Here is a 14,601-nt window from a genome sequence, read left to right as displayed (position 1 = left end):
ATTTTTTCCCCCTACCTGATTCCTCCAGAATTCAAAAATTCTCAGTGAATATTCTTATATTTTCATGGCAGTTATTATTATTAGCATACGTTCTCTAAGAATCTGTTCTATTTGTAACAGAACACCACTGGAAACATTGGTTATATTACCAAGGCTCTGACTGGAATGTCCTCTATTTGAGTGTAAAATGCATAGACTCAAATGTGACCACATAGCTTTAAGGATCTAGGTTGACTCTATGGAGCCCATAAAGCCCCTTAGGAATACCAACTTGATACCTTGCTTATAGTGTTTCTAGCAGCCTTATCAGGCCTAGCGTTGAGAGCCCACCTGCAGGACTGCCTCCTGAGCTAAGACAACTGTTGAACAGAACTAACCTATTAAGACTAAGACTGGTTTATAACACCTGGAGTAGACCTCATATCTAGGGTCAGAACAGTTAAACTCAGGCCAAGAAGAAACAATATTGAATTGTGAGGTTTTTCTAACAAAACAAAAACTTGTCAAAAGTGGAGAATGTTAATTTTTTTTAATGTTTATTTATTGGGGGGGGGGGCAACGTATAGAGAATGCAGAGCCTAACACGGGGCTCGAACTCATGAACCATGAGATTATTACCTGAGCCGAAGTTGGACACTTAACAACTGAGCTGCCCAGGTGCCCCAAGAATGTTAATTTGTAATGGTATACAAGGACTTTGACTATACTGTGGTAACCCATCAACAAAGCTGAAGCCCTTTCCTTAGTACATGCCCATGGGGCTAGTTGGAAGGGAAGGGGACTTTTGACCTTGGAGAAAACAAGACAAAAAAACAGAAGAGCCAGAATCACCCAAACCTTGGATGACACACCTTGAGCACAGATTTCACCCACCATCTTTGGAACAAAATTTTGCTAACTATTCTTGTGAGCCCCAACAGATCTTAAGGTATTTTTGAGGAGACGGACTAACAGATGAGTGTGATTACTTCGGGTTACTGGTTTTGCTATTTTGCTGAATACTTTATAGCAGTTTGAATCCATAAGCAATAAAGGCTAGACACCAGGTGAAGGTTTTTGCACATGCTTGGAATGCCACTGTAAGAACAGCTGTGTCTCTAATAGAGGAAAAGATAGTGGCCAGATTTCCTGCTTTTTTACTGCATAAGGATCTGAATGTGGACATGCAGAAAAATAGACCAGATGGGTGTACCCACATGGTGGCCCCTGGAGCTGATTGAACCCACCTGGTCAGAGTGGGAGATGCTGTGTTAGCCCTCCAGGATCCACCTGCTACATTATAAGAATATTCTTCTCCACAGTTAAATATTTCCTGAATTCACCTTACTGTGTCATTGGTGTCACAGGCCAACCCCTACCATGAAGTAATGCCAGTTGACTTTGAGGAAACACCAAGACTTCAATCGGGCAACTGGCTTTTAAAGGAATGAGGAGATTCAATAGAATTCATTCAATTGTGTTTGAGACTAGTTCCAACACCAGTGAGAAATTCACCTAACATCAGAGCCTCAGAGCATTGCTATGAAAGAATTGGTTGGTGATAATGCAGTTGTCAGCCACAGCAAAAAAATGGGATGTAGTGATAAGAAAGAGCATTGGAGATGCAGTTCTTCCCCAAATTGTAAAGCCCCTTATTCTTGATGAAGTTTATTTGCTGCATGATGAAGATAAGGACTTTAGCTGTGCCTGGTAGTTTGTCTGGTTGCTCAAGATGTCAGCTTTCCGATGTTGCTTCAAAACAACCAAAGAAGACACTACTAGTTTGTTCAAGCAGAATGTACAGGTTAAGCTAAGTACCAGGGAATATTACCAAGAAAGCACGAAGTTGTTTGATTCCTCAAACCGTGAAACTGCACCCTGTTTCAGCAGGAAGTAGCAAGAGCTGTCATCATCCCAGTTCCTTCAGGAATAAAGCATCAAAAGACAATGGGGATTGAAACTGGTAACCAAAGCGTTAATGGAACTAATGATAAGTGCAGCTGCAGACTAATAACCACAGATGCAACTTTTTACCTACATCTGTTTTCGTTTGCCTTTAAATATCCCTGACTCTTCAGGCTTGCTTTCCTGAGTCTCCTCATTTGGCTGCCTCTTAAATGCATCCTTGCTCTCTGTTTGGCTTTGCTGCATGTCAGGCAGACAAACTTGGGTTCAGTTATAGAATTAGGAGAGGAGTTTGGGGAAGAATGAAGCAATACAAATTGGAGCTTTCTGGGACTTAGGGGCAAAGATGACTAATTCTGAAGTATTGCTGTTCCTGTGATTCTAGGCAAGATTTCCATAAAAACATGGTTGGTGATGTTGATGTACCAGTACCACTTACTGGTCACTCAATCTTATTTCCTTAGAAAATAAGTTCTTCAAAAAGCTAAGTTCTATAGCCAAAGGGGTTTTGGTAGCTTAGTTGTCTTCTATGTGCTTTCTTATCCCTAAAATGGGAGTAAGAGTACCTACTTGAAAGGATAGTTGTGAAGGGTAAAAAAATTAACTAATATACACATGCATATATAAATGACCTGATTAGTATAGTTGCTGGTACATAGCATTATATAAGTGTTAGGACTTATTTTTTAGTATGTCTAAGATGTTTGATTTTTGTATGAGTTTTGTGTGTGTGTAGGTTAAATGTATTACAACTCAAAATGTGTGTTAAATTCTTGTCTTTATTCTTTTCTAGGGTTACTCCTAAAAGAGAAATGGGAAGCATTTGGTCTTAGACTAAGCCATGCTCAGCAACAGATGAAAATGACTGAAAATGCCCTCTTGTTTGCATTCGTAGAGGTATTTTGCTTTGGCTGGCTATCTAGGTTAAGGGAATGTTGATTTGATGCAAAATGCAAGTTTAGGCAGGCTACTATTACTGTTGATGTTTTTAGTGCTTGCTGTTTAAAATTTAATAAATACTAATATTTTGTGGGGAGGATTTCTGAAAAATGTCCTTTATGGAAATTGTAAGGTCTTGATAATCACCATTATTTTTTTTTTAATTTTTTTAATTTTTAAATTTATTTATTTATGTTTGAGAGACAGAGAGAGACAGAGCACAAGTGGGGGATGGGCAGAGAGAGGAGACACAGAATCCAAATTAGTCTCCAGGCTCTGAGCTGTCAGTACAGAGCCTGACACAGGGCTCGAACTCACAAATTGCGAGATCATGATCTCAGCTGAAGTCAGACGCTCAACCAACTGAGCCACCCAGGCGCCCCAGCACCATTATTTTTAAAGTTGCAGTTGAGGATAACTAGTGAAGTCTGTTTCATGACGGGGGCCGTGGCCGGGAGATTTGAGTGTGTTCTCTTTAGGCCTTACTTTCTATTCTAGTAAATGGATAGCTCTATTGTTTTCTGTCCTGTGACCTGTGGGAAAGATCATCTTAATTAAATTTTCATGATGGAAGCTTATTAAATTCTTTTGTGGCATAATTGACTATGCCCTGAGAAAGGTAGGAATCTTATTTGAGATGGTGTTCTGGTGAGAGAGCAAGATCATTCAGTCATATGTGCATCAGTATGGGAAATTTGGTCGTCATTGCTTAATCTTAGTAGGATTTATTTCTAAAATCACCCATTAGGATGTCAAGTGCTTTCAAAATAGGGTTTATACCTGGGAATGCAAGCTGGTACAGCCACTCTGGAAAACAGTATGGAGGTTCCTCAAAAAATGAAAACTATAGCTACCCTATGACCCAGCAATTGCACTACTAGGCATTTATCCAAGGGATACAGGTGTGCTGTTTCGAAGGGACACATGCACCCCCGTGTTTATAGCAGCACTATCAACAATAGCCGAAGTATGGAAAGAGCCCAAATGTCCATCGGTGGATGAATGGATAAAGAAGGTGTGGTGTGTGTGTGTGTGTGTGTGTGTGTGTGTGTGTGTGTGCGCACACACACACACACACACACACACACACAATGGAGTATTACTCGGCCATCAAAAAGAATGAAATCTTGGCCATTTGCAGCTATGTGGATAGAACTGGAGGGTATTATGCTAAGTGAAATTAGTCAGAGAAAGACAAAAATCATATGACTTCACTCATATGAAGACTTTAAGAGACAAAACAGATGAACATAAGGGAAGGGAAACAAAAATAATATAAAAACAGGGAGGGGTACAAAACAGAAGAGACTCATAAATATGGAGAACAAACTGAGGGTTACTGGAGGGGTTGTGGGAGGCGAGATGGGCTAAATGGGTAAGGGGCACTAAGGAATCTACTCCTGAAATCATTGTTGCACTAGATGCTAACTAATTTGGATATAAAATTTAAAAGATAAAAAAGAAAAGAAAATAAATAAATAAATAAATAAATAAAAAGGGTTTATACCTATTTTATGATTTGGCATTACAATAGAGTTCAATACATTTGTTCTGTTTTATTGTTTTCAATTAAATTTATTGAAGATTCTGTCAGGATCATCATGAAAGCAAAAGTACAAAGCCATTTAATAATAAAACAATCCAATTTTTGATGTTCTGTCACCTGAGTAGATTTTAATATTTATCTTTCAGTGTTCTTGGAAGTAGAACTTGAAAAGATAACTCAGTAAAGATGAGAAAGATTTATTTTGATATTCTTCAACAAATGTGAAAGGCTATGTGTTAACAACCACTGTACCTTCTTGATTTAGTCATTTATTTCATCTTTGCATACTTGTCAGTATAGTGACCCTGTATTTGTTTTGGGTGCTTTTAATAACCATTTGGGCACCTATAAACATCTGAATACATTATAAGTTACCAGTTACCTTACCATGTATCTCCTGAGATGATTTACTTTGTTGCATCTCTCTGTTAGGCTCAAAGATATTCCCTTGACCCTTTTGGACATTTAAAAAAGGTTGTTTTGGCCTTAGCTCTGACAACAAGCTGGCAGCCATTGGGCCTTTAGGGTGAAAGCTCATCAAGTACAAGAGGTTTGCCCTTGCCTCTTATTTCTGATCCTGCTTGCATAACTGCTCTTGGTGAGTGTATCTTTATTTGAAATGGATTTTTAACATTTTACTTTATCTTTTTTTAGGGTACACTAGCTCAAGCCGTAAAGAAAGGAGAGTGGATCTTATTGGATGAGATTAATCTGGCTGCTCCAGAAACATTAGAATGTCTCAGTGGTTTACTCGAAGGCTCCTCTGGCTCACTGGTGTTGCTAGATCGAGGAGATACAGGTAGCACTTGATCCCTTTGGGGTTTGATTTGGCACCAGGCCTTGTGTCCTCTTTAGAGTAAGATTCTTTTGGTTAGGTGTGTTACATAGGTCTCCCAGTGTTCATTCCATAGTACTAATTTTCTGCCAAGTTAGGTAGCATGGGGAATGCAAAGAATAAGATAAGTTGTCAAGTTACTTGGGTAGTAGGTAATAGATGTGCATACTCAGTGACAAAATATCTGCTGTTCAATATAATGAACAATGATACCTTAAAAGATGGTGGAATGGCAGCAGAAGATTAAGGGGTATATAGGCCTGGAAACTGTTCAGTGGGATTTCAGAAAAAGCAAGGATGGTTTAAGCAGCCAGCAGTAACAGTCTGAGGCAGGGTGTCTTGGCCTTAAGTTTTGGGGCGTTAGATAGTCTTCCTCTGTGGACCTAAGGCTGATGACTTGATGTTACCAGTAGAGAATTTATAATTTTCTCTTAACAGAACCACTGGTTCGTCATCCCGACTTCCGTTTATTTGCCTGTATGAACCCAGCAACAGATGTGGGCAAAAGGAATCTTCCACCAGGAATAAGAAACAGGTGAGGAGACGTGGACTGGTTCCTGGGGATGGATGGATGGATGGACGGATTTATTTATTTATTTATTTATTTGTTTGTTTGTTTATTAAGTTCTCTTTGTTTATTGATTGGTAACACTAACACAACCAAACCTCATAAAAATGCTTGAAATTTCTTGATCTCTGATAAGCGGAATCCTTCCTTATGTGTCATGAATATTCCTCTACTTTCTCCAGATGGTAGGAATACAGAGGACTCCAAAACACTGGAGAATTTTTCCTTTAGGTTGTTAGTATGACACATAATGGATCATGGATATTGTTGAAAACAAAATTTTTTCCTCCTTCAAATATCTTTGTAGTTACCAGAGAAATTTCACATACTGATAAATGTTTAAGTGTATTTTAGGAATGGAATCCCTTTGGACAAGACCAGTGATTTGTAAAAAGCCTTTTAAGTTTCAGTTTTCATCATTAAGCACTGACTGACACCAACAAGGTACTTAGTTGTTGGTATCTTATATATGTAGCATTTGGGAAAAGGTGAATGATCTAATTTTGTTGGTGATCTTTTGTTGAATTTCGCATTTTAAAATGGTGTTAAAATTTTATTAGATTCCTCCCTCCATTATATGAGTAATAAAACCTTCTTAGGAAAATGTTACAAACTTCATTATGTATTTTCCTTTGCTCCTACAATTTTATCATTTTTTCCCCATGATTTTATTTTTGATGGTGATGTTGATACTGTTCTGTTGTTGTTGCAGCGTGTATGTTTTATTACATGTAGTTAGAATCAAAAACACCTCTGAAAATGAGGACAAATGTCTTACTTTTGTAACTCTTGTAAGGACTGTACATGAAAAACTTCATTACATGCAAATAAATTTTTGGCAACAGTTATCTTTCATTTCATTATGGTCCATATGTATCTACATGAAAGGCTTTTATTTATTTATTTAAAAAAAATTTTTTTTCAATATATGAAATATATTGTCAAATTGGTTTCCATACAACACCCAGTGCTCATTCCAAAAGGTGCCCTCCTCAATACCCATCACCCACCCTCCCCTCCCTCCCACCCCCCATCAACCCTCAGTTTGTTCTCAGTTTTTAACAGTCTCTTATGCTTTGGCTCTCTCCCACTCTAACCTCTTTTTTTTTTTTTCCTTCCCCTCCCCCATGGGTTTCTGTTAAGTTTCTCAGGATCCACACAAGAGTGAAAACATATGGTATCTGTCTTTCTCTGTATGGCTTATTTCACTTAGCATCACACTCTCCAGTTCCATCCACGTTGCTACAAAGGGCCGTATTTCGTTCTTTCTCATACATGAAAGGCTTTTATAGTTTATACTGTAAAAAGTTCAAATGAGTTTACATAACTTCTTGTGTTTTCTATTTTTTTATTGTCAAAATAGTTGTATTCCTCAAAATTTTAATTCTGTAATAATAATTGTCTTCCAGGTTCACAGAACTTTATGTAGAAGAATTGGAAAGTAAAGAAGATTTACAGATTCTTATTGTGGATTATCTGAAAGGACTGAGTGTGAATAAGATCACAGTGCAAGGAATTATCAAGTAGGTTCACTTTGGTTTCTCTTGATAAACTTTTCCCCTGAACAAACAATGTATGCCTCATGCATCTATATTTATTATTTCTTTTTTGCTAGAGAAGAATTATCATTAAGGTTTCTGTTTTAAAGTAGGGACCTTATGATCTCCTTTGGATTTTCCTAATGAAGCTACATTGACAAGCTTAAGAATCACCACGTATGAGAATATTTAAGTAATTAGATAATGCTCTCCTAATTACTTTTGTATTCATAGCTAAGAGTTTGCATCCATGGAAGATGTAAATGGCTTCTCTTTTGATCTGTCTTGATGAAATTTTAATTTTTGCAGTTTGCATACTACTTATGTGGGATATAGGGGGGAAAAGGTTGGTAAAATAAGGGATTCAGGTTTAGAATTAATTGAGGCTTAACTGAAAAACATATAGACTGGCCATGTGGCTTGGTGCTTTCTTGATTCTTTTTTGTTTTTCTGTTTTTGTTTTTTATGCCTTGTGGATAGGGCATAATCTTTTATATCAGATAACTGGATTCTCATACAGGCTGTGTCAGAAACGAATTCTTTCGTCCTGGGCATGTCACTTAGTTAATTTTGTCTGTTGTCTAGATAGAAATACACACTATGTAAGTTGGTTTTGTTTTGTTTTGTTTTTAATTTATAGGGAGGGAGGGAGAGAGGGCGAGTAGGGGAGGGGAGCGGAGGGAGAGAGAATCTTAAGCGGGCTCCATCCTCAGTGCCTAGCCCAATGAGGGACTTGATCCCACGATGTTGGGGTCATGACCTGAGCTGAAATCAACTTGGATGCTCAAACAACTGAGCTGCCCAGGTGCCCCCTGTGTAAAGTTTTGAAATAGGATCATATTAATGTTTTACTTTGCATTTTGTGGTTTGTTCCTTATTTTTTATACAAATAATTACTGAGTTGCCCAGGTACTAGGGATACAGCTATAAATAAGAGACAGAATCCTGGTTCTCCTCATAGACCTTTTAATTCAAGAGGTGAAGGTAACCAATAAATAAGGAGATACATACTGTAATTTTAGGTTGTGTTAAGTGAATAAAAATAACACCACAAAATGGGGATTACAACATACAGGCTTAGAGCCCTATTTTAAATAGGTTAGTTAAGGAGGCATTTATGAAAATGCTTTGAAATGGTTTACCAATACCACGGTCTAAAATTGGAACACTTGGGGCGCCTGGGTGGCGCAGTCGGTTAAGCGTCCGACTTCAGCCAGGTCACGATCTCGCGGTGCGTGAGTTGGAGCCCCGCGTCGGGCTCTGGGCTGATGGCTCGGAGCCTGGAGCCTGTTTCCGATTCTGTGTCTCCCTCTCTCTCTGCCCCTCCCCCGTTCATGCTCTGTCTCTCTCTGTCCCAAAAATAAATAAATTAAAAAAAAAAACGTTGAAAAAAAAAATTAAAAAAAAAAAAAGACTTTGGACAGGAGTATAAATATGTGTGGTTAAAATTCAAAAGTGGAGATAAAACATGTTAGATAAAGCAGAGGCTCTTGTAAAATGCTGATAGTACGAGTAGTAAGTAGCCACTTTCTGCACAAAAAAGAATATATAGCTAAATTGCAAAGAGGCAAGCCAGATCCCATTTGGGCAAGCACTTGGATTTCATCTGTGACACACATTTGGTTACTCTTGATCTTGTGTAGCTGATCATCAGTTTCATGAAATTTTAAATTTCTTGCATTTCATGTTTCAGTCTGAAACTTCTTCCATCTTGTCATCTTCTGGACCCCTAAAGCCTATGGCAATGATAACAGTAACAGTCACCTTATATTCATGCTTTTTAAATTTTGTCATTATTGATTATGGCCACATCTATGACCTTTCAGAACACCATGAGTTTTCTCTGTGCTTATCCATCACTATTATCGCTTACATAAGAACTTTATTTCCCCATTGTATTAGAGCTAACTCTGAAACATTATGTTTGGACTCTATATATTCTTGGTAAAGGCCTCTCCTGTCTCTCTTTTTGTTAAGAATCCAATGTTTCTTACCTCTCCTCTTTTCATCCTAAAGGAAATTGATAGATCCTTTTTTTGAAAGAGTCTGTGAGTGTGTGAAAAATAGATTTAAAAGAGAATGTGAGAGGTTTTGGTGAATGCTCTAGCAAGTTGTATGCAAGCTTAACCATCTAATTCTGGGAAAATGGCTTTGGGCCTTATGTAGAAAAATTGGAATAACAGCAAAATAGTGAATGCTAATCAATTAATAAGTCACCTGAACTCTGTCCTTTTTGTAGCTTGTACACAGCTCTACGGAAAGACTCTGGGACAAAATTAGTGGATGGAACTGGCCATAGACCTCACTACAGCCTTCGGACTCTTTGCAGGGCCCTGCGATTTGCAGCCTCCAATCCGTGTAGCAACATCCAGCGCTCACTCTATGAGGTCTTTCTAAAGTCTGTGTTTTTTGTATGGGAGCTTGGCGGATGGGCTCACCATCAGAAGGGAGGGAGTGATTATGTGTCTGCCAGGTTTGCCTGTGTTTTCCATTTAGTCAGATAAGCCCAGAACATTTCATACCAGCACTACCCTGACCTTCTTCTACCATCCTGTCACATTTAAAAGTTGTTCAGCATGGGGCGCCTGGGTGGCTCAGTCGGTCGAGTGTCCGACTTCAGCTCAGGTCATGATCTCACGGTCTGTGAGTTTGAGCGCTACGTCGGGTTCTGTGCTGACAGCTCAGAACCCGGAGCCTGTTTCAGATTCTGTGTCTCCCTCCCTCTTTGCCTCTCCCCGGCTCGTGCTCGCTTGCGCGCGCGCGCTCTCTCTCTCTCTCTCTCTCTCTCTCTGTCAAAAATAAACATTAAAAAAATAAATAAAAGTTGTTCAGCAGAGGGGGGTGGGGGGATTGCATGCCTGAGTGGCTCAGTCAGTTAAGTATTTAACTCTTGATTTTGGCTCTGCACTGGGTGTGAGGCCTGCTTAGTATTCTCTCTCCCTTTTCCTCTGCCCCTTCCATTCTCATTCTCTCTCTTTCTCTCTCTCTCTCTCTCTCTTTCCCCCCACTCTCTCCCTCTCTCCCTTCCCCCCCTCTTTCCCCCTCCTTCCCTCCCTCCCTCAAGGAAAAAAAAAAATAGTTCTGGGAACCAGTGCCATCTAAGAAGGTTGAATTTTGTTCCCGAAATATGTTGGCCTGTTACTGCAGAAGGGTAATTAGTTTTATGCATATTTGTTTGTTCTTTTTTTTCCCTAGGGCTTTTGTTTGGGTTTCTTAACACAGCTTGATAGGGCATCACATCCAGTAGTTCAGAAGCTCATTTGTCAACACCTTATCTCTGGCAGTGTAAAAAGTCTGCTGAAGCAGGTATGTTTTTTGATGTTTTTGACTTGTTTAATGTAAATGAATGGCTGAATTATCAACTTTTCAGCTTTTTTTTTTGCAGAAGTAATCTGTTGCAAAAGATTTAAATATTAGAGGGTGTCTTAGATGGTGCAAATTCCCAATAATCCTACTCCTACTCTTTAGAGATTTAAGCCTTATAGTCATTTCCACCTAAATTATGTATGTTTTTATTTTCTTATATATTCACATTCTGACTGTGTGTATAGATTTACCAAGGCAAATTCTTTCTTGTTTTTATTTTAATTTCTATTTAACCTACAGTGTTCTATTAGTTTCAGGTGTACAATATAGTGATTCAAAAATTCTATACATTATTCGGTGTTCATCACAGTGAGTTTTCTTTTAATCCCTTCATCTGTTTTACCCATCCACACTCCCGCTTCCCCTCTGGTAATCATCAGTTTGTTCTCTATAGTTAAGAGTCTGTTTTTTGGTTTGTCTTTTTGTTGTTTTTTGTTTGTTTCTTCAGACTCATATGAGTGAAATCATATGGCATTTGTCTTTCTGACTTACTCCACTTAGAGTCAAATTCTAATACACATACCTAATATAAATGATTTTAAAAGGATCATCTTGGGGCACCTGGGTGGCTCAGTTGGTTAAGTGCCCAGCTGTTGATATCAGCTCAGGTTGTGATCTGAGTCATGAGATTGAGCCCTGCATAGAGCACCACACTGAGCATGGAGCCTGCTTAGGGTTCTTTCTCTGTCCTCTATCTGCCCCTCCCCCACTTATTCTTTCTTTCTCTGTTTCAAAATAAATAAATGAAATTTAAAAAAAAATTAAAAAGGACCATCTCATAAGACTGTTCTGTAGCTTCTTTTCTTAGCCTAACTGTATACTGGATATAGTTTTGTTTCTGTACCCGAGATCACTGTGACATGGTTTCTAAAGGTTACATAGTATTTTGTTGCTTGTACCATAATTTGTGTACACACTTCACATCTGATTGATGGTTGGGCTTCCCCCCCCCATTAAACACAGTAACTGGGTTGCCTGTGTCACTCGGTTGAGTGCCCAACTCTTGATTTCGGCTCAGGTTATGATCTCAGGGTCATGGGATCGAGCCCTGTGCTGAGCATGGAGCCTGTTTGGGTTTCTCCCTCCCCCAACTCCTCCCTTTCACTAGCCCCTCCCCCATTTGTGCACATTCTCTCTCTCATGTTCTCTCTAAAATAAAAAATTTCTAAATTAAAATGCAACTATTTCAGTTTGACAAAGGAAATTATAGGATAACATAGGACTGAAAGATGCAGAGTAAGTTTACCAAATAAATGCTTTTTTATGTTGATTCATTCCTTTGTAGGAAGAAAGAGCCTTAGGGACTTAGGACTACTTTAGATTCAATATATTTTCCTCTTTAAAAATTATACAAATGGGGCGCCTGCATGGCTCAGTTAAGCGTCCAACTCTTGATTGCGGCTCAGGTCATGATCTCATGGTTTGGTTCATGAGATCAAGCCCTATGTTGGGGCTTGGAAGTTTTCTTTTCTCTCTCTTTGTCTCTTCCCCCATTCACATGCACATACATTCTTTTTTTTTTTTTTACTTTTTTTTTAACGTTTATTTATTTTTGAGACAGAGAGAGACAGAGCATGAACGGGGGAGAGTCAGAGAGAGGGAGACACAGAATCCGAAACAGGCTCCAGGCTCTGAGCTGTCAGCACAGAGCGCGACGCGGGGCTCGAACTCATGGACCGCGAGATCATGACCCGAGCTGAAGTCGGCTGCCCAACCAACTGAGCCAGCCAGGTGCCCCACATGCACATACATTCTGTCTCTCAACATAAATAAACTGTAAAAATTATACACGTAACACATGAATATTTACTTTTGGTAAAACATGAAAACATTGAAAAAAAGACTCAAGCTTGCTTTATTATCTCAATGCCATTTTTTTTGTGTGTGTTCCTCATGGTTACACGTGATTGGAGGCTTAAATATTCTTTTTCCCCACTGCTCCTGAGCTCAGTAGAGGAGCCCTTAAAAGCAGTAACTGCAATGGTGCTTCAAGTTAGGGAACTAAATGTTTGAGGAGAGCACTTCTTTGTAGTTATAGATCTCACCATTTTTGATCTATGAAAATGAGAGTTTTGTAGAAATCAACTTCATATATTCAAAAGATTATGCTGTCATCCACAATATTATTCTTTTTTTTTTTAATTTTTTTTTAATATTTTTTATTTATTTTTTGAGACAAAGAGAGACAGAGCATGAGCAGGGGAGGGGCAGAGAGAGAGGGAGACACAGAATCCAAAGCAGGCTCCAGGCTCTGAGCTGTCAGCACAGAGCCAGATGTGGGGCTCGAACCCATGGACCGTGAGATCATGACCTGAGCTGAAGTCGGATGCTTAATTGACTGAGCCACCCAGGTGCCCCCACAATATTATTCTGAATAGATTAATTTCTCTAGATGGTGGCTTTTATTATTTGTTTGTTTGTTTGTTTAATGTCTTCCAGGAAGTCCAGGATGTAATAATGCAAAGGCCATTTCCCTCAATTCAATGTTGGTCCTGTTTTTAGGAACATGGTTTATATGAAGTACATGTTTTTGATCAAAGTACTTCATCAGAGTGGGAAATTTAATAGGTGAAAGAAAAGAACTGAATCATAAATTATTTGAGAACTTACTTGATTCAGTTTCTTCCCCATACACACCTACCACCCACCTGGATTTTAACACGAGTATGTGTCACGTGTAATTGTTTTGATCTCATTCCTCAGAGTAATTTATTTTCACATTTCACCTATGGCTTTAATGCTGAAAGCATTCAGAACAGGGCAGCATTCTTGGTGATAATTTCTTTTCCTACCTTACACTCCTTTCTGAAAGAAAGCCATAGTTGTCATTGGACTATGGGGTTATTTCTCTAACTTGTGTCTTTCAGCCTATTCCAGAACCAAAAGGAGGTCGTCTTATCCAAGTCGAAGGATACTGGATTTCGGTGGGAGACAGGGAACCTACAATAGATGAGACCTACATTCTTACGTCTTCTGTTAAGCTAAACCTGAGAGACATAGTCCGAGTGGTTTCTGCAGGGTATGTGGACCTTTTCTCTTGCTGCTCTGAAGCTTTACCAGAATGGGTGTTAATGACATTCTAGTCTTACTTCCATAATTTTCCAAGTGCTGTATTTGTTGTTCGCTGGCTATGTGTCGCTTTTCTCCTGGCACAAAGCATTGTTCTAGTTATACCTTTGGTGGGAGCAACACCCACCAATTATTTTGGCCATCTTTAAAGTTGCTTTCCAGTATTGGGCTGATGAATACTTGTCTCCTCCCATTATTTAAGTGAGTAACAGCTAGTCCCATTTACTGTTTCTCATAAGTACCGCAAGAAAGGTTGAGATTGTTTTCCTCTGTATTTTTTAAGGAACCATTTTTATATAGAAATTTCTCAGAACTTAAGAAACATTCCATTAGTGATGCATAGGTATATAAACATATTCTTTTATGCTGATAAATTCTGTATTCTTTTTTAAAACTACTTGAATTAATTCTGGTTTCTTTCTTTCTTTTTTTTCTTAAATTGGTTTATTGTTTCATGTTTTGAAGAACCTATCCAGTGTTGATTCAGGGAGAGACATCAGTTGGTAAAACAAGCCTGATCCGGTGGCTGGCAGCAGCTACTGGTAACCATTGTGTGCGTATTAACAATCACGAACACACAGATATTCAGGAGTATATTGGTTGTTACACATCTGACTCTTCAGGGAAGCTTGTGTTTAAAGAAGGTAGGATTATTATTTCATTCCATGTGTGTGGATATTCATTCTTTGAAACCCATTTCCCCAGGTAATCTTTATCCTTTCCAATTGAGGTACATGACCTTTGCCATAACAGCTGGTTTTTCTTTTTTTCTGATTTCCCTGGTTAAAGAATGATGGTGAGGGGTCCAGCTTCCTTTGAGCCCCACTGATCTCATCAGTTGTACACAGGACTACTG

General features: G+C 38.8%; 1 protein-coding gene across 1 annotated transcript in view; it reads left to right on the top strand.

Annotated features, from left to right (window-relative positions):
- Positions 1–14,601, top strand: part of MDN1 (midasin AAA ATPase 1) — a 173,180-nt gene that overhangs the window by 50,837 nt on the left and 107,742 nt on the right. Inside the window, exons 17-24 of the mRNA XM_042986808.1 lie at positions 2,678–2,781; positions 5,024–5,168; positions 5,643–5,739; positions 7,182–7,295; positions 9,550–9,697; positions 10,506–10,616; positions 13,544–13,695; positions 14,211–14,389. Coding sequence (XP_042842742.1) covers positions 2,678–2,781; positions 5,024–5,168; positions 5,643–5,739; positions 7,182–7,295; positions 9,550–9,697; positions 10,506–10,616; positions 13,544–13,695; positions 14,211–14,389 — 1,050 coding nt within the window. The remainder of the gene's footprint in view (positions 1–2,677; positions 2,782–5,023; positions 5,169–5,642; positions 5,740–7,181; positions 7,296–9,549; positions 9,698–10,505; positions 10,617–13,543; positions 13,696–14,210; positions 14,390–14,601) is intronic.

Source organism: Panthera tigris, chromosome B2, assembly GCF_018350195.1.
Source record: "Panthera tigris isolate Pti1 chromosome B2, P.tigris_Pti1_mat1.1, whole genome shotgun sequence".
NCBI classification, from domain to species: Eukaryota; Metazoa; Chordata; class Mammalia; order Carnivora; family Felidae; genus Panthera; species Panthera tigris.
Note: the sequence above shows the minus strand (reverse complement) of the source record. Positions and strands in the feature narration are given on the sequence as shown.